Below are 23953 nucleotides of genomic sequence, written 5' to 3' on the forward strand. Positions count from 1 at the left end.
ATTCTGTATAGAGATTAATTGAACAGGAGGGGAGTGGACAGTAGGGTTATGCGGAGAGTATAGAAATGAAAACGTGTTTGTTTGGTTAAGTTTATATTTACAATAGCTATTTGGTAAATGTACTTGTAAAAACTGTCCTACCGGTATAAGGGTTTTTTATGTAAATATTTCAATCGGCGGAAAGATCACTTATTTAGTATAAGTGTTTAATTATGTATGCAGTTAAGATTCACCCACAACTTCAGGATCTATACTTTGGCAAGTTCTAGGATGGCTCCTTGCAGTTAACAAATATAGACTTCTTTATAAGTACTATAAATAAGCGTGAAATTGGATGGTATCAAAGTGAAATGAGGGTAAAACACAAATAATTACAGTATTATATTTAATATTGACAATCGGTTTCCTAAAAATGGCATAATAATAATTAAAAAAAAGTCACATTTAAACACACATTTAGCAACTTGTTTTCCAATTTTTAAGAAATATTTAAAAATCTAAAAGCACAATCTCTGATAGAAAATACCTGCAGTCACAATCCTGAGTCAAATTGAAATACTCATCAAATGATTACATAATTTCTTGCTAGATAGTGAGTTAATAATAAAAGATCTACTAAAAACTAAAATGAAAACTTACTTTGTATTAAAAGATGACAGATGATAAAAATGTGCAAATTTATTTTAATTCAATTTCTAATGGCTAATGTAGTAATTGTAAGTGAATTTCGTAAACAGTTAGTACAATAAGGTAATTTATGAAACCAAACAAGTCCAATGAACAATTTTTTAAACAAAAATACAATTGCATTACTTTTCTACATTTTGAAGGAATGCTTCTAATAATTATTAAACACAGTAATGATAGTTTATAAAACTGTACTAATAGTGAGACAAAAAATCCTCTTTCATCTTTTGTTGTTTATAATATCTAATTACTAATAATTGTAGTGCGAAGGCCATGAGCCGGAGTTGTAGCCTCTTCTGTCATCATCTACTGGTGGGTCTGCGCTCCACAATGAGTCAAAAAGTGAAGGTATGTTGTCAGCTCCTCTCGCCTCATCGTTCTGGCCTAAACATATTGAATTATACTTACCGTAAAATACAAAAAATTATTAGTAAAACCGTGCCATGTCGGGAAAAGGGAATATTTTAGCTCAAAATTATCTATTTTTAAAAGTCTCCATATTTAATGTTATTTCTTATGAAATTAATGGTTTTAAAACCCATAATGATACAAATGGTTCTCTTTTCGGTATCATTATCTTAAAGAAATTAATCTTCGGTATTGAGGAGTAGCTCTATTCGGTAATAGAGAAAAAACGATTAAAAAGTAAAAGTAAAGTAAAGTAATTGCTTATTTTTTCAGGCGGGCTTTACGTCCAACTACCAATTAGGTGTCGTGGACGGAGAGAGAGAGAAAAAACGATTATTGCCACTTAGTTGAACATTATAAAAAAAAGAAAAAAAAAGTGCTATTATAGATGGATTAATTGTAAGGAATGATAAGTATTTAACAAATTCTGTTACTAACTATATAAACCAACAAAATAAAATGAATAATGAACATTTTAAAAATGGAAAAATAAAAAATCAATAACAATATGAAGGCTTTAAATTTCAAAGCTGTTCTATTGCGTGTACATGAAATAGCATAAACTATAACTTAATAGTTTAAACTATACTATGTGACTGTGTCACAGATTTATGTATGTAATATTTACGTATCGGAAAATACAGAACTTGGTGAGGTTGAAACAATAAATTTAGAAAAACCAAAGGTAGATAGATGGTGATGCAAATCAAAAGGGAAGAACTAAATAGAATAGCAAATTGGCGTAATCATTGCAACTCACAACCAACGATCTTGTATAGATTGTGAAACCTTAAGAACAATGTTAACTTACGGCTTGAAGAATTTTGTAGTAGAAATTAATTGCTAAACTATCAGTCCTGACATCATTGGACTTTTGTTTTGTTTTTTTATGTAACGTATCGAGTATTTTATGTTTATTTCTGTTGGGTGTTGGTGATAATATAGAGAAATCTTAATCTATCTGGCTTAATATGGAAACTCAAGGAAACTCATCCAGGGCCATCCTTTCCCCACAGCAATGATCCCGTTACCAACCGGCCATGTACCTCCAAGTTACCTTAACATTCTGGGACCCTAGCTCTGGAAGTGTAGAATATATGTCAAATCAAACAAATTCAAGCATGTGGTCTTTAGCCTACACCAGAAAATCCTTCCCACTACTTATTTTATTGGTCATATTACCCTTACAACGAACAATCAATAAGCCCCATATCTGGGATTCCATCAATATAGACGATTTACATAGAATTCTCATAGTTGACTTTATCAAACATCACCATTACAGAATAAGCTATTTAGACTAACTATCCAAACGTACTTTGCATAACAGAACACAACTGTACACTTCACTACCAGCCTTCAAATGTTATACGAACTGGAATTATACAGGACTGGCAAATATATCGCATTCGATCTCTAGAATCCAAAATCCAACCCCACCGTAGCCAATATTTCTTTTTGCATGTCTAACCTCAACATATAAACGACCAGAAAGTTCCCATCGAATCCGACCTAGAAATTGCATTCTAAACTAAATTAAACATTTTAATCCGCTAATCGAATTCCGCTTAATTCCCTCCCACACTATTCCACCAAGTTCCAACCAAATGGATGCCGGTCTTCTGCTGTCCAGAGAAGTAATAACAATACCAAACTTCTAAATGGCATATTACGTCCGATCATCGCTTATCTATTTTACTTGTAGTTGCAAAATTCTTAAACAAAAACGGTAAAGTGTAAGACTTAATTTAACGACAAAATGTACATAAATCAGCAGGTAGTAAAGATTTCAATTAATTTTAGTCAAGCAGAAACGTTCGAAAAAGCTTATGTATTTTATTGCAATTTGTTTCCAATTTTTTCTCTCATCCCTCCGAACTGACATCTCTGTTGTTAAAGTTTTCTCAGTACTTTTGCCTTTGAACAATGTTTTCATGAATCATAGCTGAAAATAGTCACATAAACATACAGTATATAAAGACAGGACTCAAGACACACCAATCTTAAATTAAAATAAGTTACGTAAAAAAAATGTTATAATTATCAACAGTAGTAATAAAATAGTACTTTTCTTCTTATTCAATCAAAAACCCGTTATAATATTATCATTTTGAAATTACTTATCTTGTTTTCATTCATAACTTGTAAAATATCGCTCACAGAAAGAAACCGTTCTAATAAATTTTTCTTTAAAAAAATAAAGGAATCTATTTCTTAAATAACAACCACACCTCCCCATTTGAAAAAATGAAGTTGGTGCCTGTATCTCGCTTCTGGAAGCACCGAAAAAAATTTACAAATTAAATTTGGATTTCTAACAAAAAACTAAGGGAACACGTATTTTTTAGTTTTTTTGCTAGCTATCTTAGTTTCCGAGAAAAAGTCGTTATCCATATAGCTTGGGACACCCTGTAAATATATTTTTTTTGCTAAGTAAGAGGAAAGTCATTTGTGCCTAAATAGATCATTATTTCTATGGCGAAGAAACATTTAATAAAATGTGCAAGTTTACTGAAATCTTGTACTTAATGAAGTCTTTTGAGTTGCCGTATGAGATTTTTCGCCCAAGAAAAAGGTCGATTGAGGGTTACATTATTTTTTGGGGGAGCAAAATAAGTTATGTAAAAAGTGATAATAGTCTTTCGATGGAGATAAGTACTTTATTAACGACGAAATAGATTCTGTATGGAATAAATTAGCCCCCAAATTGGTAAGTGAGGCTCTTCTAAAATGAATATTAATAAAGATTTAAGGGGGAGGGGGTTAGCTAAGTGGTTGGCGAATAAAGGATTTCCAACGCGGAGATCACGGATTCGAACCCAGCAGCTGCTGGGTCTTATATTTTTCTCTTTTTAGGAGCTTCTTACAGCTTACTGTCCGGTGATGGACAGTGGTCTGAAACGAGAGAACACTGTACGGAGGCCGATCGTGCACTAAAAAAGCTCCGGACGCTCAGATGTTGACTTAAATACTAAAAAAAAAAAAATATATATACAAAAAATACTTAGTAATTTTTAGCTCAATTTCGATGAAATTTGACAGGATAAGGAGAATACCGTTTCCCTATTTAAGTTCAACGTATCATCCTGCTCTCGTCCTATTAAGAGGAAGTATTGCAATCGTGCCTAATTTTCAACGCGTGAACGGATTTTCAAGAATGAATTGTTACATAATTTGTAATTTTACTTAGATGATCCTTTAGGAAGTCACGAAGATCTATAACTTGACGATCTGACTGGAATGAGGAATTTGGCACCCACATGTGAGGCCTTTCTAGAATTATTGTAGATTGTATTAGAAGGAACGCAGTAAATCCAAAATGCCCATTGTTCCCTGCCCACCCATCATCTCATGAGAGATGCCGGGGCTTTAAAATAACAAATCCGGCTAAAGGTTGCCAGATGCCGGAGAAAAAAAAAATATCTATTTCGTCGTTAATAAAGTACTCATCTCCATCGAAAGACTATTATCACTTTTTACATAACTTATTTTGCTCCCCCAAAAAATAATGTAACCCTCAATCGACCTTTTTCTTGGGCGAAAAATAGCAACAGGACATTAGGGAGCATGGCGACTCAATCGCCCAGTGCACTGAATTGACCTAGAAAGTTCGTTAAGATTACCAGATGCCACAATCTCCGGTAGGGGAACATTTAACCTTCCGAAGACGAGAAATCTAGTTTTAGAATAAACTGGACACTCCTCAACAAAGTGCCGCACAGTTTCAATGGACTCACCACAGCCAGCGCAAATTGGCGACTGGATAAGGCCGCTCTAAAATTATTAATTATAACTCTACATTTTTGCCCGATTATGTTTAAATTTGGCATTATACAAAGATACAGTTTCCCTGTTTATGTTTAACCTACCACCTTGCTCTTTGGTGATAATAAATTAACAATTTCAAAAGAGATACGAGTACATCTACTGTTCCTTATCACTGCTGATTTTTGCTACAGGTCCGTAGTGAGATCTCGCTAGCTCTAAATTATTGAGCTTTCTGAGTTGTTTTTTTTTGGTTCTGCGACAAAATTTCTCTCACACATATATATATACAGACATCTGGAATTAAATTCAGCAAAGCTCCAAACGATAATATTAAAAATTTGACACGATTGAAATTCTTCCTCTCCCTCTTGAATAGTAGGAGAAATAAAAATACAATCATTCATAAACAACTCACTAGATGAAACTCAGACTTTTGTAATCGCGAAGATGGAACTGGAGCACACTTTAAATCGCAATCCCATGTTACATGAATCAATCAATTTCATCACTATTGATTAGAAGCTAGCTTTAAGCACTGTACACTTAGCTAAAAATAACTATATTAAAATTACCTCCACCTCTACTATTTCTCATATTAGAGCGTTTCCTCTTGTAATTCTGAGAGTCTCTGGCAGAAGCCCGACTGCCGCCGCTACCTCCCGCACCTCTCTGCCCATAACCTCCGCCATTGTTGCCGTAACGTGAATCTCCACTCCGAGATTGCCTCCGCATGCTATTAGGAATATCAAATTAAATTCTTTTCAATTTTTCTTATTTTTTTTTATTGGAGTAAAAGACAATAAAAAAATTTGAAAAAGAAAAAGAAATCATACTCAGAACTATCGCCCCAATTATTAGAACTTCGCTGATCATTTCCTTTATTTGGAAACATTTGCTGAATGCCTTGTTTCATCATTTCATTAAAGATCAGCTGATTTTGCATGAATCCAGTCATTTGTGAGATGGCAGTTGACCACTGGTCGCCTTGAGACTGAGGCGGCACAGCAGGAGGCCCATTATCCCACGGTCGGCGAACTGAGGATGGACCATCCATCAACGGTTGCAATGACCTTCTTTTTGCTCCAAGACCAAGTGGACCATCTGAATGCCTTCTTTTTCCCGCTCCTGCCACTTCTTCTACAAGAGCCACCTAAAAATATAAAATAATAGCTTATTTAATCGGTCGTACTTACTGCTTGTTTCTCACTAATTTCGGAGTTTCATCTATCATGAACCTATTACAATTATACTAAAGCGGATACAAGCAAATATTTCAGCTAATCAAGAAGGCGTAGAGGGACGACAAACTAGTAGATGTGCTGTGAATAAAATATTAATTCCACAGTGATGAGTGGAAATGATTGTATAGATAACAGAGATTACATTATCTAAGCTTTTAACTACTTAAATAAAATATTAAAAATGGAAGGGATTAGCTATGCGGTTAGCGTACTGGACTCCCATGCGGAGGTCCCGGGTTCGAATCCAGCTGCTGACCCTTAGATTTTCTCTTCCTAGGAGCTTCTTACAGCTCACTGTCCGGAGGCCGGCAGTGCACTGGAAAAAGCTCCGGGCGCTAATAACCTTAGATGTTGACGCGCCTTAAATTAAAGAAAAAAAAAAGTTAAAAAGTTGAAAAATGAAACTGCCAGACTAAGAGCGGCCTTGGAATTAATTTGACGTTAATTCTAACAAGCGGACCTTTATTTATACTGAGATAATTTTAAAATAATCGGCAACTTTTCCTAAACAAAAGTGCTTCAAGAAACCATTAAGTTGACAAAGTAAGGAAGGTTCTCCGGGAGAAGGTAAAATCGCGCAAATGAAAAGCAACTTCATACATTGTTTCATGTCATTTATTGCAAGTTAATTTTCATTACTGTATTTACCCATTAATGGGTAAAACGTCATTATAATTAATTTCTACCGTATGGCTGAAAAATCCTTTGTCTAACAAGTTTGAAAGGGGCAAGAAGGTCGACAAAAAATTCCGTTATCATTATTTATGAAATTTTAAAGATTGAGTATGAATTTAATCAAAATTTTATTGATCTTTAGTTTATCTATTTCAGAGGAAAGAAAGCACGTTCTTTCAAGATCATCAAGAAGAGCAGAAAAATATCAAAGAATCATTGTATTTCATCACTGAGCATGCATTACTGACTCTTGTTTAACACGAAGATAATTCAGCGGCACAAGTTTATACGATTTCAGAAGATACATAAGCCTTAGTAGGTTTACGATAAAACACTAAGAGGATTGAATGAGAGTTAGGGTTTTGTATTTAGTAGATAATATCCTGATATTGACTGCCACCTAAGTATACACTGCCTCTTCCTTTTCTATCCGTTATCTACCAGTTCATAAATATAATTCTATTTTTTAGAGTTGTTAAGTGTATACAAATTGTTTAAAGAGCGTAGTGTAGTACGTTTTAATGGCTAGTACATTCAGAACCACACGCTCACGAACACAAACGTTTTAATCATGTATACAAATTATCCACTGATAAAAGATTTGTATATATGTATGTTTACATATGGCATATATTCAATTTTTTCTATAGTATATATTACGTAACTAAATTTAATGAAAAATAATCATTTCAAGGTAAAAATGGTAGTTTGGTCTATTCAAAACGTTGACCAGATTATATGACTACTCTTATATAACTGACTACCTCTAAATCGGGAGTACTATCTATCCAAAATCAACAAAACTATCAAAAAATTAAAAAAAAAACTACTCCGAAAGAAATTGGCCATTAAGTTTTCGTTAGACTAGAGAAACGATACGTATCCTGCAGCACGCCAAAGATTGTTTTTTGGTATGATAAATTTAAAATCTTCTTCCTACCAGCAAACCTTCCATATCTAGTAATTTGATTCAAAACAAAATTACCAAGGTGTAAGTATGTCCATGGGGGTGAGTATCGACACCAAATATCTTCGAAGCAGCCATGTGACTTCCAACAAATTCAAGATGTTTAGCCATATCATGGAATTTGGTTCTGTGGGTGGTAGTGACAAGAATGATTTGGCGGCATCCCACATCATAAAATTTTTTCATTACAGAAGGCTCTGGACAAAATAAAGGAATTAGTAAACTCAAAGTATCGAATGAAATTAAACTAAAAAGAACTTACTGGTTCCAGTCCATACAACCGCAACTTTTGGAACATTCCTAGAAAGGCTCGTTTTTTCTAGGAACTGTAAATTTCCTTGTTTACTGGACACAAACTCTATATTCCTAAATCCTCTCTTAATTGCCCATTTCGTATTAACGTTTGTCCTCTTGGCATTCCATGCGTGAACTGATACCACTGCCTTACACTTCTGTTGAATGAAATGTGCACATTTAAGATGATCACTGTAGACTACCGAAGATAAGTTATAATATATCTCATCATACCTTAGCGAAATAAACCTCAAGGAAACGCATTTCCGAGCAGATACCAACCACAGTGTTCGTATCGAACTGTGCAAGCCGTTCAATTAAGGAAAGAATCTGTAAATGGGCTGCAGTACGTGGACTCCATTGCCTATATGGACTCATATCAAACTGGACTCCATTCATACTCTCCTTCAACGTGACTTTGCCCACAATGTAGTTATAATATGGCGCTCTGTCGTACCATTCATTTGGTTTACTGCAAACAATTTTAATAAAAACGTTTTCTTTAAAAATTAGGGCTCTTTCTTTAATTATATTAGTGTTAAGTTATTCTGGTAGAAAAAATGCGTTCGAACAGATTTTTCACATTTTCACCGGAACTGGCCGTTTCGAAATATTCTGAGTACAAAAAAAAAAGAAAAATGTAACAAAAAATGGTTTTTATAAATTGTCAGTTTAGTTTAAACGTAGCCTGCATATATAAAAGTGGCAATTTAACATTTAGATTAGGTTTCAATTGGAGACACTAAGTTTATAATCCCTCTGCTAATCGGAAGTGTGAGTTAACTAAAATTTTTTTTTAAAAAATACACCACTGTCAATAATTCTAACGATTTTCTTTAAATATCGAATGAATTTCTTTAAATAGGGCTATCTTCCTTTTAAGAATCATTTATGTATGATGTGCTACATAATATTCTAACAAATAATTTGAGTTTAATCAAGGTTTAAAGGGCCCTATTTTATTTAAAAGATAAAAGCACACTATCAGCAAGTTCCCTGAATTTCACTTACATTTCAGTCAATAGTAAAAACCTTAAGTATTTTATTATAATCAATGTTTTTTTTTGTCCTAATCCTTCAACTGTTTTCTCTTACTAAAAATGGTGCTTTCTTAGTATTTTGACATTTTCTTTTGAACAAATTTTCATAAATCCTTATAAAAGATATTAAAAACATAAATATCCATTGTACTTTTAGAAATTTCATATTGGCTGATATTTATTTTATTTAAATTTACCCATTAAATAATAATTTTCGTATGGTGTGAGAATTTCACAAGTTTCCGTCGCGCAGCACACTTTATAACTGTGAGAGGTAACTTATATGGTGGGTATCTTTGTTATTTAAAATGTTGATGAACCAATAATTTTTATTTTTTTAAAGATAGAAACCTGTTGTGAATTAAAGGGTTCTGCACGTTTAGGGCACAGGTATATTTTAGTGTTAACGGAAGGAGCGTGTACTTGCTGATTTGTGTACCTTTTGTCGCTTAATTACTCACTGTAGATCTATAAAAACAGGAAAGCTTGAAAGAAGTACGCGTTAGAGCCGTTTTCGATATAATCTCAAAAATAAAAAATCTATTCGGTAAAAGGTAATTTCGGTTAGCAAATTTTTTTACAGTTGTGTCCGTTAGTAGAACCGCGTCAAAATCGGTGAATTTTTTATAATTTTCCATTGTCGAGTCAAGAAGGACGCAAACAATAATTTGTAAAAACCAATTTTTTAGATTCATTGACTCCGAGGAAATAAATAAATGAAGAATATACATAATCACATGTAAGTGAATAAATAAAAATGAACGTAATGTTCCATTTAACTAAAAAAAAAATTACTTTAATTATTAATCAAATTATTTACTCATTTAAGATTTTTGATAAAATTGGTAAATCTTTCGATACTAAATGTGATCAAATTACCTGTAGAATGTCCAGTTTGAATAGAATGCTACTATTCCAAAATCTTTTCCTCTCTCGTTAAAGTATTTTATTACACCAGCTTTTATTTCTTTCAGATCACTGTTCTTCGTCGTGACGTTAATTTCTTCGTCATCTTCTTCTTGTAGTAACCTTGCTTCAGCAACTTCATCTTCCAGTTCTTGAAGAGCTTTCGCATTACTTTCTTCCTTGTCGTCAGCAATTTCTGAACTCTTTCTCACATCTTCGTTATCCTTAAGATCATGATCTTCTGGCTTTTTAGTTTCTCCTTCTTCTTTTATATCCTCTTTAAAATGTTCTGTCTGTTGTTCACTTAATTCTGCATTTTTTTCCTCAGGGCTATTTTTACCATCAATATCCATTTGCGGTTCTTCCGTTTTTTTTTCATCATCCGATTCTTTTTTCACATCTTCCTCTTTTGTTTCTTCATTATTGAATTCCGTTTCTTTATCACTTTTACCATCTTCTCTGATTTTTTCTACTTCTTCGGCTTGTGGAGGAGTAACTTGAGTAAAATCTCTATATATGATTTTTTCTTTTGGGATAAGGATGGACATTATGATCTCGCATGCAGTGTTCATTTGGCAAAATATTCCCATTATGTTTCCCTCAAGTGTTTCTCGATTATAGGGTTTTAATCCATAATCTTCTAAATGATCAATAAAGTCCTGTTAAAAGCAAGTCATTTAGAATAAACATTCATCGATTAACAATAAAACAAAAAAATAATGAACAAAAAAAAATTTAAAAAAAGTGGTCAACATTAAAAGAATAAAATGATGAATTTAATGTTTATTTATATAATATAGAAATGTTATTTAAAACAAATATGCTAAAATAATTAAAGAAATATTGTAGGAAAATAGTTATTTTAAACAACTCAATTATCGTACATGACAATAAAAGAAAAACTGCTTTCATCTGGTCTGGTATACTGGCGTATTTGAGAACAAAATAAATTAATAAGAAAATCACTATAAAGTGAAAAACATAGGCGTGAAAATAATATAACGAGGGAACACTATTAGGAGTTTGGTAGTGCACTGAAAAAGAAACCGGACACCCATGATCACAGATTATGACGCTTCTTCATTAGAAAAATAACTCCAGTAGCTTAGAGGAGTACCAGAATTACTTACCAAATCTATCACATTTATTGAAACGATGACTTTAACTTTATTAGAAATTCTTATAACAAAATCATTTACTATAAACATTGGAATCTGGTTCACTGATTTGTGGAGACGTGCTAAGTCAACGTTTAAGAGAAAAAAATCAAATGGTATTGCAAATATAGGTGGTAGTTATTAAGAAATACTTTTGCTAACGAATTCATCGTCTCTTGAGCTATAATAAACAGGTTGAGATATTTGTGTGGAAAGCCAACCACTATTTATAAAAAAATCTGTCATATTCGGTCATAAACAAAAGCTACATATACCAAAAGTTTCTTCATACTCGTTAAAATAAACTGACTTTATTTACAACTAATACTCTTGAATAATCAGGTGAGATTGCTAGATAAACAACATACTTACCAGTCTAAGAATGTATTAGAACAAACAATAAAATTAATAAAATTGCAATGTAATGAAACAAAATGTCGATTTGCAAAATCCAAATTATATATGAGATGTTCTGCAACCGCAAAAGTTAATGCTGTGAGTCCCTCCATAAACATTAGGAGTAAACCCCTCATAAACAACATGCTGGACTAATGTACCCAAGGAATTAGTTTCACATACTCCACCAGATAGTCTAGGAGGAGGATATTTAGGTTTTGAAAAAATCCAAGATCTTCGGTTATTAAACCTTTGCAGTCACTACCTTTTTATACAAAAGGCGATATACTAAAACAGACATTTATTTCTTTTCCACTTGAATTTTAACCTCTTTTGGTCCAACAGCTTCTGCAGGCCCCAGAAACAAAATGAACAAAGGCGAGTTTACATTTAGTTTTCACGAACACAAAACGTTCAAGTTTTTGAATTTTGAGTTCTCTCTAACGACAAACCACCACACCTTTCCTTTTGAGAAGTGATTACTAATTGTGGTTTTTGAGAAATGTACTCATTATGTAACTGCCTACAAGGAGGCATCGTAGATAGAGCAATAAAAATTCAGAGTTCGAGAAAAGTGGTTACACTATTTTTAGAATGAAAAACATTTAATCGAGTATTACAAGAGGAAAAAGGATTATTGCCGACATCATGCATTATAATTTGTTTGTATTAATATTAATAGCAAGCCTTTCGAACTAAAGACTAGCTTCACTTAATAACCTTTAGGTTATTACAAGTAGTGTCAGAGGAAGCTTCACAAACGTGGGGCTAACTCCCCCCTTTAAGTATTGCAGTAAGGGCGGCGTTAGGTCACTAAAAGGCATTTTCCCTATTTTTGGCAATGTTTTTCTCGAAACCTATTACATCACCATTGTTGCAAAAAAAATACTCATACAAACGTGGACATGCTCTTTATTTAAGAAATGAACCTTTTACAGAGAAAGGCAAAAATTGTCTAAATTGAGTATTTTTCATCAGTATGTTTTTTCGCGGTTTTGATGGTCAATCTTAATACAACTGACCAACCACTAGTTTAAATCCATATGATACTTTTGTTTCTGACTGAATTTACTGACTTTTATACTTAAACAGGAATTGATATAAAATATTTAATGGACAGACTTTTTTAAAAATGTTTTAAGGTAATACACTACAACAGGGGGGAGTGTTGGTGAAGTGGTTATGAAGCCTGAACTCCTTAAGTAGAAGACGCCCCCCAATTTGATTCCCACAGTAGCACTCCTTTTTTTTTTTTGTTTGTTAGAAAACATGTTAATATCAAGTTAAATTTTCCGTCCTCTTTTCTCATGTCACCTAAATGGTAGCTAGACATTAAGTCCCGCCTGAAATATTGGCCATTACCATTCTTTACTTTTGCACTATAACAATAATTAATTTCATATTGTCTTCAGTATGCGGTAAATTTAACTTGGCTTAGCAATCTAAAAAAAAATTAAAGAACAAAATGTGGTCCTTTTAAGAGATTCAAAATAAATGATAAATGGGAAAATATGTCCACTTTTTTCAATAAAGGATTTTATACGATAAACCAAAGATTTGCTAAAACCAAACAGGTAACTAACTGCCGAAAGAACAAGAATTATTATGTTTAAAATTTCTTTCTAGATAAAATAAAATGTTGCCAATGGATTAAAGTAGTTGATATTATCAACATCAAGCAATGCTTTTTGATAGAGAAATCACTGATTGCTTGCAAACAAAAATGCCAAAATATTTACAATTTGCCTGTAGCATGTATCTTTTTTAAAGTTACAAGCTATTACAATAGATGTAGATGTTTAGATTAATGTTCAAAAATTTGATTTTATCACAGCTCTGCTTATTACAAATACACAGAGTCACAGATTTGCCCACAGACATAAGACACCAATACAAAATTAATTTACATTAATTTCCAGAAGAGAAATTGATCTTCCATTATCAATTTCATAACCTCGCAACCAATACTTCCAACTTCAGGTGGACATAATGTTATCTATATTACTTTAAGAGTGCAGAAAAAAAGTATTAATTTCATAATACAAAATTAGAATGTTCCCAGTCTCATCAAGTAGATTTTATCCAGAAGTTCTGTTCCACCACAAACAAATCAAGTATAAAATCATAATATTTTTCATAGTTTTTTAAAGTAAAAGTGGTATGAATTAAGTAACAACCAGAAAAGGATATTGCAAGAAGTGAATCTTTCCCCATTTCTAATGACCATTATTAGAAAAGGGTTGTCACAGGATATACAATTTTATAGAGTAATACTAAAATTAATTTACATTTCAAATGCAGATATCTTAAAATGCGTTCGGTCAGAGGTTAAAAATTTCATTTAGTGTAGACAGGAGACAGATAGGAACAAATTGCACTCTTAATATTATATTAGCACCTAAAAGTGTTCAGTTAAATTGCCTATATGTTTAGAAACATTTGCCCCTTATTATTATAAAATAGGTTATTATATATAGTTGCTATTAGTACCATACAGTCAAGAATTATCATCTGTAGAAACTACAGGGACACTTTAAAGAATTTTCAGACCAATAAAAGAATAGTTTGACTATTGCTGTCAGCAACCATATAGTTGATTTAAAAATGTAGACACAGAAGATCTGCAATGCTGGTCAATATTAAAGATTCTAACCGTAATTTTTTCTTTTATTCTAGCTGCTTTGGATTTCATGATTTTCAGAGAGTGCTCTTGCGAAATTCTCGTTCTGACTTTCGGAAATTGGTTGATTGCGCGCAATGTAAAAAAATTAATAGAAAAGTGTTTGTAGGAAAATCAATTAAATATGTTTATGAGGGGTTAATCTTTATGAAATAATCAACCTCTGAAGATGATAGAAATTTGCAACTGGTCAGAATGAAGAAAAACCATAATATTCATTAAAAAAAAAGTATGAGCCGTCTTACAAGGAAATTCTCTTTTAAGAACCAAAATCTTGCTCAAGTTTGATCAATTTTTTGACTAAAAATTATTTGCTTTTCAAATTACTGAAATATTTTAATAAGCGTAGGATTATGGGAGTACATAATAAATAATTTTCCTTAAGTCTCTTAATCAAAATAAGAGAGTCATTGTTATTGAAAGTAAGAGCACTTACTAAGAAACTTGCTTAAGATTAGTCAAGTTCCAATAATTGTAGACACCAATTGCTCTTACACTTATACAACTTCCGGGAAAGTACTATCCTATACTTTCTTTTATTTGATTTAAGTGATGCATGTATAAAAATATTAATTTAGTTTGTAATAATAAAGAGCATCCATGTATAAAAAGCAAACCTTAATCATTGTTTGCCAACAGATCATAACCTTTTATTCCATTTCTCCCAAAACCAATATAAATGCAAAAGCAATATGTTTTACAACCTTATAGGAAGCAAAATGCTTTAATTACATAAAGAAGAATTTTGTAATATTTATACGAACAACTAAATTTGATACAATCAATTTCGTTCAAATTGAGCAATTCTTCATACAATAATCGTTCGATATATTAATAATTTACCTTACAATAAAAAAAAAAAGTTGATAATGTTCAACTTTTCTCCAAACTGTTTTTGTCAGAACATTTTTTTACCCGAGATGAAATTCGCTTATGAGAGTTTAAATAAAATAGGACTCAGGCACTTCACGAACATTTCCGCAACTGACAATAATCATTATCATTTCAGTTTTACAATAAAAATTAAAACAGTTTGAACGATTAACAGATTAAAAGAAAGTTAGTTCACTATTTAAAGCTATATAATAATTTATTTTTGCCAAAACATTTAAAATCCAGAAAAATGATCAGAGTCCATTACCTGGGTACCGTTGAATTAGGGGATGGTATCTATGTCAATTCAAAATGCAGCCATCTTGTTCCTCCTTGTTGCATTATTATTAGAATAATGTAGATTCTGTAAAAACTAAACATATGTGGAGGATTTTTTCAATATTCAATTTCACATTCTTCAGATTTTATTATTAGATGAATTTAAGTATTACTCCTTTTGTCTTACTACACTGGTGTACACAAAATTGTAGCTGCTACTGAAGGTTCCTTTTTTTACCGATGTTCGGCCCAATTTAGCTAAGTTGGCCAATGAAGATTTAATACTCGAAGCGGAATCTGATACATGAAGAAGAAAATATCCATTGGGCCTTTGGACAGAGGTTCTAGCTGGCATATCAAGCTACCTCGCCACTATGAAGGCCTCGCAATAGCTAGAGTTGAAATCCGCTGAAATATTTCTCTTTACTGCAGTTCTTAATTCACTTAGTTATTTTTTAATGTTTGGATAGCTCATAACCATTTTATTGTAATGGCTAATGAATAATCTTGAAATTTGCAAATAAATAAGCGAAGAGCCTTTTTAAGAATATATTTTACGAAAGAGATATTTATTTCTCCTTCAAATCGCATGTCATAAGACATGACTGGGCATGTGGCGGTAGTAGTCGGGAGATGGAGTCGTTGAAATCACTTGAAGCATCATTCTCTTAGGCAACACTACGTCCTCATTGAGAATCCTTTACAATAAGTTGCGATTTGGACAAAAACTTCAATTTACTATTTTTCAGGATATGGATGACCATATTTCTTTCGAAGTAATGATAGCTGCAAATCGTGTTCATAGTAACATCTGCGATCAATGAAGGTCATTTTTCCTTCATTGTGCAAAAACCAGATCAAACAACAAAAGCTGAAGGGTGTGTCACTAACTTATTTTTGTTGTCTACGTTATTTCATAAACCCATAAAACCGGTAAAAAGTTAATAACACTCTTCACAAAAAATAAATAAATTAATTAAAAAATTAATAAAAATTAAAAAAAAAATAACCGTGCACCACATTTAGGTTGATATAATTTCACCTACACAAGATAATTCGTTTTTTCATGGAGGCTTCCTTAATTTTTTATAGTAAAAGGAAATGTTGACACTGAGAGGAGTTTTTCGGAAAAATATGTCCTTATTTTAAAGGAGAAGCAAGGTGATAAAATCACCGGCAATTCAGAATTATTATTTCAAACAGCCATACTTAAGTAATGGATTGTTAATAATTTAATTACATAAGACACAGTTATGTGAACACCATCTAGGACACAAAATTATAAGTGGATATATTATAACTACAGGGAAAACTTACAGTTATTTTACACTCTAGTAATATCTTTTTGAATAATTATATAAAAAAAATAAAATACAATAGTCCACAAATAACCCCTACCTCATTTACAAACTAATGTGGGGCCAAACGACTGTCCATACAAACCGCAGCCACGATGAAGACGATCGGTGCAAAAGTGTGAGATAATTCCTCAAACATATAGGTACCTTCGCTCAGCACTTTTGCTATGTGGCAGGCAATATTGCAGATCCATGTTTGCATCGAGGCAAGTCGATGGATTAGAGTCGCATTACACTCTAAACTTACCAATATATTTACGAAATAGGGATATGAATAATTATCACTTGGTTCCATTTTTACTAAAACTAAAATTGTTGTACAATATGTGAAAAAGATGGTGGGCAACAGTGGGAGGCAACAATAGGGGTAAAATTACAATTCAGATCAGGCACTTTAATAACGTTAAAATTCTATAATGCCACTGTCAGGTGTGAAGCCCTAGGTAAACCCTTATTCTGGAAGGGAAGAAGAAATAATAGCTATACTTTACCAACCGGCACTTGTACATATACTCTTCCTCTTGCATGCAAAATTTTTCTTTTTGGAACTCTTATACGATAAATTTAAGATAAATTGTAATAGGAGGTTAATTATTATTGAATTAAACAAAATATTTACCTGTACAGCTTCAATGACAGGCCTTGGTACCTGTCTGCATTTCTCTATAGGTACAACGTAAGGTAAACTTTTATCTGAGACCCGAATACCCACTTTGGCTTTTTTAGTCTCAAGATCTTGCTCTAAAAAAATGAAGAACATGCTAACTGGACTTCAAAATTTGATTTCATTTAGAATAAAAGGCTCAATCAAATTCTTGTATCAATCACACTCTCTTTCTAAAATACTCGTAAGTTTATAAATGACCAATTTTTCATGTTTCGATTTGCTTAAAACATTTTTATTGGTCTAATAGGATTAGAATTAGATCAACCTGCCCCAACCGTCTCCGCCCATCTATTACATTTCCAGTTTCCTAGTTTTTGCTCTTGACAAAAATTTCGGAATCTTCCTTTCTACGGTACTCATAAAAGTTTCTTAGATTCCTTTTTTTTCAACAATTTTCTTTTCATTTCTTCATATCACAATAATGGAGAAATACAAAAGGACTTACATTGCACAGCTACTTTTTATTCATTATTATTTTTTAATACGAGGCGTGTTTCTCAGTGACATTTTGAAATAAAAGAGAACAAGGATACCTTTCCTAACAATTTTATTTTTACATGAAAGCCTGTACCTTAATCTACTTTTCTAAATAATTGCCACTACTATTAAGGCACTTATCGTATCGTACAACCAGCTTTTGAACCCTTATAGAAGTCTGCCGCCTGAACTGACAACCACTGCAGAAAGGTCGTTTTGACCAAATCATCGTCGTCGTCATGGCGCTGACCACCCCAGGTGCATCTTCAAATGCAAAAAAAGATGATAGTCACTAGCGCTAGATCGGGTCTGTACGGAGGGTGGTTAAGTTGTTTCCCGCCAAATGATCCGATGAGATCTTGAGTTTGATTAGCCTTGTGTGAACGACCGTAAGTTATTGTCAAAGTTATCTATATATTTATTACTCAAAGTTACGACAAATGATAAACAATCCCTTTACTTAGCATGCCACGCCTTTTGTTTTGGATTGGAGAAATTTTAAAAACTCACAAACGTAAATACGATCGAATGATTCCGTAGTAGCTTCTGGTTTCTTCATGACAGGTGTAGGAACATAGCAGAGTTGGGCAAAAATTTAATCAATTAAAAAACAATTGAATTAAACCGAAATTTAATTTTAATCATGATTAAAATTAAAAAATTTAATCCGCCAAACTTAGTTGATTAAAATTAAATTCACTTTTAATTTAATCGGAATTTAATCAATTAAAATTTTTAATCATAACTAAAAATTAAGATTAAAATTAAAATTAAATAATCATAATTTTAATTGATTGAATTAAATTTCAAATTTAGTTTTAATCAATTTGGACGATTAAATTTTTTAATTTAATCAAAATATAAGAGATTAAATTTTTAAAACCAAACATTGCCAACGGTTAAACCAGAATCGGACCAATGCATCTTTATTCCGCCTAGCTGGTGCCTCTTCTCTATCAATATTATCACCTTTCCCAAACTTGGCACCTTCATTCTACCAGTCTGGTGTCTCATCTATACCATGTTGGTGACTCTCAAGACTTACACTCACATTTAACCATGTTTACCACTCACTAGACTTAGGACTACCTTACACTCACATTTAACCATGTTTACCACTCACTATACTTAGTTAGGACCACCTTACACTCACATTTAACCATGTTTACCACTCACTAGACTTAGATAGGACCACCTTACACTCACATTTAACCATGTTTACCAATCACTATACTTAGATAGGACTACCTTACACTCACATTTAACCTAGTTGGCGACTCAATAGACTTATGAACAGGGTGACCAGAGTTATGTGTTCCACCCACTTTTTTTTAAACAGCGGGAAATTTCAAAAAAATAGAAAACACGTATTTAATCAAATTTAGTTTTTTTCAGTAATTGACCCATTTTTTAAACCCCAATTTCCACAGATACAGTATCTAAGTTTTTTTTCAAATGGAACAAACCAGATCTAGACAGGCTAGAGCTATTCGATATTCCAGATCTTCGAGTGAAGCCAAGGGATTAAGGTTACTGTACACTTTATTTTTTAGATATCCCCTCTGAAAATAGTCTATTGGGGTTAAATCCGTAGTTCGAGGTCAAAATCGAGCTCTTCTTGAACCGGATGATAACTGGGGATGAAAAGTAGATTACCTACGAAAACATCGTAAGGAAAAGGACATATTGTGAACCCGGAAACCCTAGCCCTTCCACCTGTAAACCTAATTTCACTCTGAATAAGAGAATGTTGTGTATATAGTGGGACATTCGAGGACCTACACATTATGAGCTTTTAAAACCGAACGAAAAGCTAAATTCGGAAAGTATTGTTAGCAAATGCATAATTTAAAGACAGCAGTCCAAGAAAAAAAACCGGCGATGTTCAATAGGAAGAACAACATACTGCATCATGATAATGGCAGGCCAAATGCTGCTTTAAAGACTCGTCTAAAAATTGCAGAAAAACGCTGGAAAATTCTGATATCAAACAAGTACTGGTTCAATTTTTCGCATCAAAAAATAATACATTTTTCAAAAATGAAATACATAAATTGCGCTCACGCTGGCGAGATATCATTAATAATAATGGCAATTATATTATTTAATAAAGTTTAATGTATTTTGTTTTATTCCAAAAACGGACAGAACGTTCCGGTAGACCGTATATAAGTCTAGTGGGTGGTAAACATGGGTAAATGAGCTTGTAAGGTATCCCTATATAAGTCTAGTGAGTCGCCAACATGGTTAAATGTGAGTGTAAGGTGGTCCTATAAACGTCTAGAGCAATGCTTCTTAACCCGAGTTCCGCGGAACACTGGTGTTCCGCGAAATTTCAATATTAAATGTATTGAAATTTAGAAACTTAGGAAAGATACGAAAACAAATAATTGTTACTTTTTTAATTTGAATTTAATTTTAAGTTCTTGCTAAATACCGAATTTCAAATTAATTAATGTTAGTGTTCCGCGAGAAAAATATATACATATAATTGTGTTCCGCGTCTATGAAAAGGTTAAGAACCACTGATATAAAGAGATGAAAATTTTTTGGGTCATGAAATTCTGTAAAATTATGGCCGTTCTATATCTCCACTGTGAACTACGTATTGATATGGAATTTTGTTCTCTTGTAAACTTTGTTTTTCTCAATTATAAACTATAGTTATTTTGGGCACAGATCTAAAAAGGTAGAAGATATAAAGGGTTGAAAATTTTTTGGGTCATGAAATTCTGTAAAATTATGGCCGTTCTATATCTTCCACTGTGAACCACGTATTGATATGGAATTTTGTTCTCTTGTACACTTTGTTTTTCTCAATTATAAACTATAGTTATTTTGTGCACAGATCTAAAAAGGTAGAAGATATAAAGGGTTGAAAATTTGTTGGGTCATGAAACTGTGTAAAATTATGGCCGCTCTAAATCTCTCACTGTGAACCACGTATTGATATGGAATTTTGTTCTCTTATACAATTTGATTTTGTCAATTATAAACTATAGTTATTTTGTGCACAGATCTAAAAAGGTAGAAGATATAAAGGGTTGAAAATTTTTTGGGTCATGAAATTCTGTAAAATTGTGGCCGTACTATATCTCCCACTATGAATCACGTATTGATATGGAATTTTGTTCTCTTGTACACTTTGTTTTTCTCAATTATTAACTATAATTATTTTGTTCACCGATCTAAAAAGGTAGAAGATATAAAGAGTTGAAAATTTTTTGGGTCATGAAATTCTGTAAAATTATGGCTGTTCCATATCTTCCACTCTGAACCACGTATTGATATGGAATTTTGTTCTCTTGTACACTTTGTTTTTGTCAATTATAAACTTAGTTATTTTGTGAACAGATCTAAAAAGGTAGAAGATATGAAGGGTTGAAAATTTGTTGGGTCATGAAATTCTGTAAAATTATGGCCGTTCTATATCTCTCAATGTAAACACGTATTGATATGGAATTTTGTTCTCTTATACACTTTGTTTTTCTCAATTATAGACTATAGTTATTTTGTGCACAGATCTAAAAAGGTAGAAGATATAAAAGGTTGAAAATTTTTTGGGTCATGAAATTCTGTAAAATTGTGGCCGTACTATATCTCCCACTGTGAATCACGTATTGATATGGAAATTTGTTCTCTTATACACTTTGTTTTTCTCAATTATGAACTATAGTTATTTTATGCACAGATCTAAAAAGGTAGAAGATATGAAGGGTTGAAAATTTGTTGGGTCATGAAATTCTGTAAAATTATGGCCGTTTTATATCTTCCACTGTGAACCACGTATTGATATGGAATTTTGTTGTCTTGTACACTTTGTTTTTCTCAATTATAAACTTCGTTATTTTGTGCACAGATCTAAAAAGGTAGAAGAAATAAAGGGTTGAATATTTATTGGGTCATGAAATTCTGTAAAATTATGGCCGTTCTATATCTTCCACTGTGAACTACGTATTGATATGGAATTTTGTTCTCTTGTACACTTTGTTTTTCTCAATTATAATCTATAGTTATTTTGTGCACAGATCTAAAAAGGTAGATGATATAAAGGGTTGAAAATTTTTTGGGTCATGAAATTCTGTAAAATTGTGGTCGTTCTATATCTCTCACTGTGAACCACGTATTGAAATAGAATTTTGTTCTCTTATACACTTTGTTTTTCTCAATTATAAACTATATTTATTTTGTGCACAGATCTAAAAAGGTAGAAGATATAAATGGTTGAAAATTGTTTGGGTCATGAAATACTGTAAAATTGTGGTCGTTCTATATCTCTCACTGTGAACCACGTATTGAAATAGAATTTTGTTCTCTTATACACTTTGTTTTTCTCAATTATAAACTATATTTATTTTGTGCACAGATCTAAAAAGGTAGAAGATATGAAGAGTTGAAAATTTTTTGGGTCATGAAATTCTGTACTATTATGACCATTCTATATTTGCCACTGTGAACTACGTATTCGTATGAAATTTTGTTCTCTTGTACACTTTGTTTTTCTCAATAATAAACTATAGTTATTTTGGGCACAGATCTAAAAAGGTAGAAAATATAAAGGGTTGAAAATTTTTTGGGTCATGAAATTCTGTAAAATTATGACCGTTCTATTTTTCCCACTGTGAACCACGTATTGATATGGAATTTTGTTCTCTTGTACACTTTGTTTTTCTCAATTATAATCTATAGTTATTTTGTGCACAGATCTAAAAAGGTTGAAGATATAAAGGGTTGAAAATTTTTTGGGTCATGAAATTCTGTAAAATTATGGCCGTTCTATATCTTCCACTGTGAACCACGTATTGATATGGAATTTTGTTCTCTTGTACACTTTGTTTTTCTCAATTATAAACTATAGTTATTTTGTGCACAGATCTAAAAAGGTAGAAGATATAAAGGGTTGAAAATTTGTTGGGTCATGAAACTGTGTAAAATTATGGCCGCTCTAAATCTCTCACTGTGAACCACGTATTGATATGGAATTTTGTTCTCTTATACAATTTGATTTTGTCAATTATAAACTATAGTTATTTTGTGCACAGATCTAAAAAGGTAGAAGATATAAAGGGTTGAAAATTTTTTGGGTCATGAAATTCTGTAAAATTGTGGCCGTACTATATCTCCCACTATGAATCACGTATTGATATGGAATTTTATTCTCTTGTACACTTTGTTTTTCTCAATTATTAACTATAATTATTTTGTTCACCGATCTAAAAAGGTAGAAGATATAAAGAGTTGAAAATTTTTTGGGTCATGAAATTCTGTAAAATTATAGCTGTTCCATATCTTCCACTCTGAACCACGTATTGATATGGAATTTTGTTCTCTTGTACACTTTGTTTTTGTCAATTATAAACTTAGTTATTTTGTGAACAGATCTAAAAAGGTAGAAGATATGAAGGGTTGAAAATTTGTTGGGTCATGAAATTCTGTAAAATTATGGCCGTTCTATATCTCTCAATGTAAACACGTATTGATATGGAATTTTGTTCTCTTGTACACTTTGTTTTTCTCAATTATAATCTATAGTTATTTTGTGCACAGATCTAAAAAGGTAGATGATATAAAGGGTTGAAAATTTTTTGGGTCATGAAATTCTGTAAAATTGTGGTCGTTCTATATCTCCCACTGTGAATCACGTATTGAAATAGAATTTTGTTCTCTTATACACTTTGTTTTTCTCAATTATAAACTATATTTATTTTGTGCAGAGATCTAAAAAGGTAGAAGATATAAATGGTTGAAAATTGTTTGGGTCATGAAATACTGTAAAATTGTGGTCGTTCTATATCTCTCACTGTGAACCACGTATTGAAATAGAATTTTGTTCTCTTATACACTTTGTTTTTCTCAATTATAAACTATATTTATTTTGTGCACAGATCTAAAAAGGTAGAAGATATGAAGGGTTGAATATTTATTGGGTCATGAAATTCTGTAAAATTATGGCCGTTCTATATCTTCCACTGTGAACTACGTATTGATATGGAATTTTGTTCTCTTGTACACTTTGTTTTTCTCAATTATAATCTATAGTTATTTTGTGCACAGATCTAAAAAGGTAGATGATATAAAGG

General features: G+C 32.1%; 1 protein-coding gene across 4 annotated transcripts in view; it reads right to left on the reverse strand.

The window, feature by feature from the left end:
• Window positions 1-368: 368 nt before the first annotated feature.
• LOC141453010 (uncharacterized) overlaps window positions 369-23953 on the reverse strand; it is a 39916-nt gene continuing 16331 nt past the window's right edge. The window contains exons 7-14 of one of the 4 annotated variants that reach the window (XM_074125686.1): window positions 17349-17470; window positions 9960-10645; window positions 8275-8512; window positions 8009-8198; window positions 7765-7943; window positions 5697-6013; window positions 5436-5596; window positions 369-1071 (exon numbers count right to left, since the gene is read on the reverse strand). In XM_074125686.1, coding sequence (XP_073981787.1) covers window positions 938-1071; window positions 5436-5596; window positions 5697-6013; window positions 7765-7943; window positions 8009-8198; window positions 8275-8512; window positions 9960-10645; window positions 17349-17470 — 2027 coding nt within the window. In that variant the 3' untranslated portion in view covers window positions 369-937. Of the gene's footprint in view, window positions 1091-5435; window positions 5597-5696; window positions 6014-7764; window positions 7944-8008; window positions 8199-8274; window positions 8513-9959; window positions 10646-17348; window positions 17471-23953 lie in introns of all 4 variants that reach the window. The other 3 variants (XM_074125688.1, XM_074125690.1, XM_074125689.1) reach the window with 3 other exon arrangements.

Source organism: Rhodnius prolixus, unplaced genomic scaffold (assembly GCF_049639745.1).
Source record: "Rhodnius prolixus isolate KJV_2025 unplaced genomic scaffold, Rpr scaffold_3, whole genome shotgun sequence".
In the NCBI taxonomy this organism is placed as follows: Eukaryota; Metazoa; Arthropoda; class Insecta; order Hemiptera; family Reduviidae; genus Rhodnius; species Rhodnius prolixus.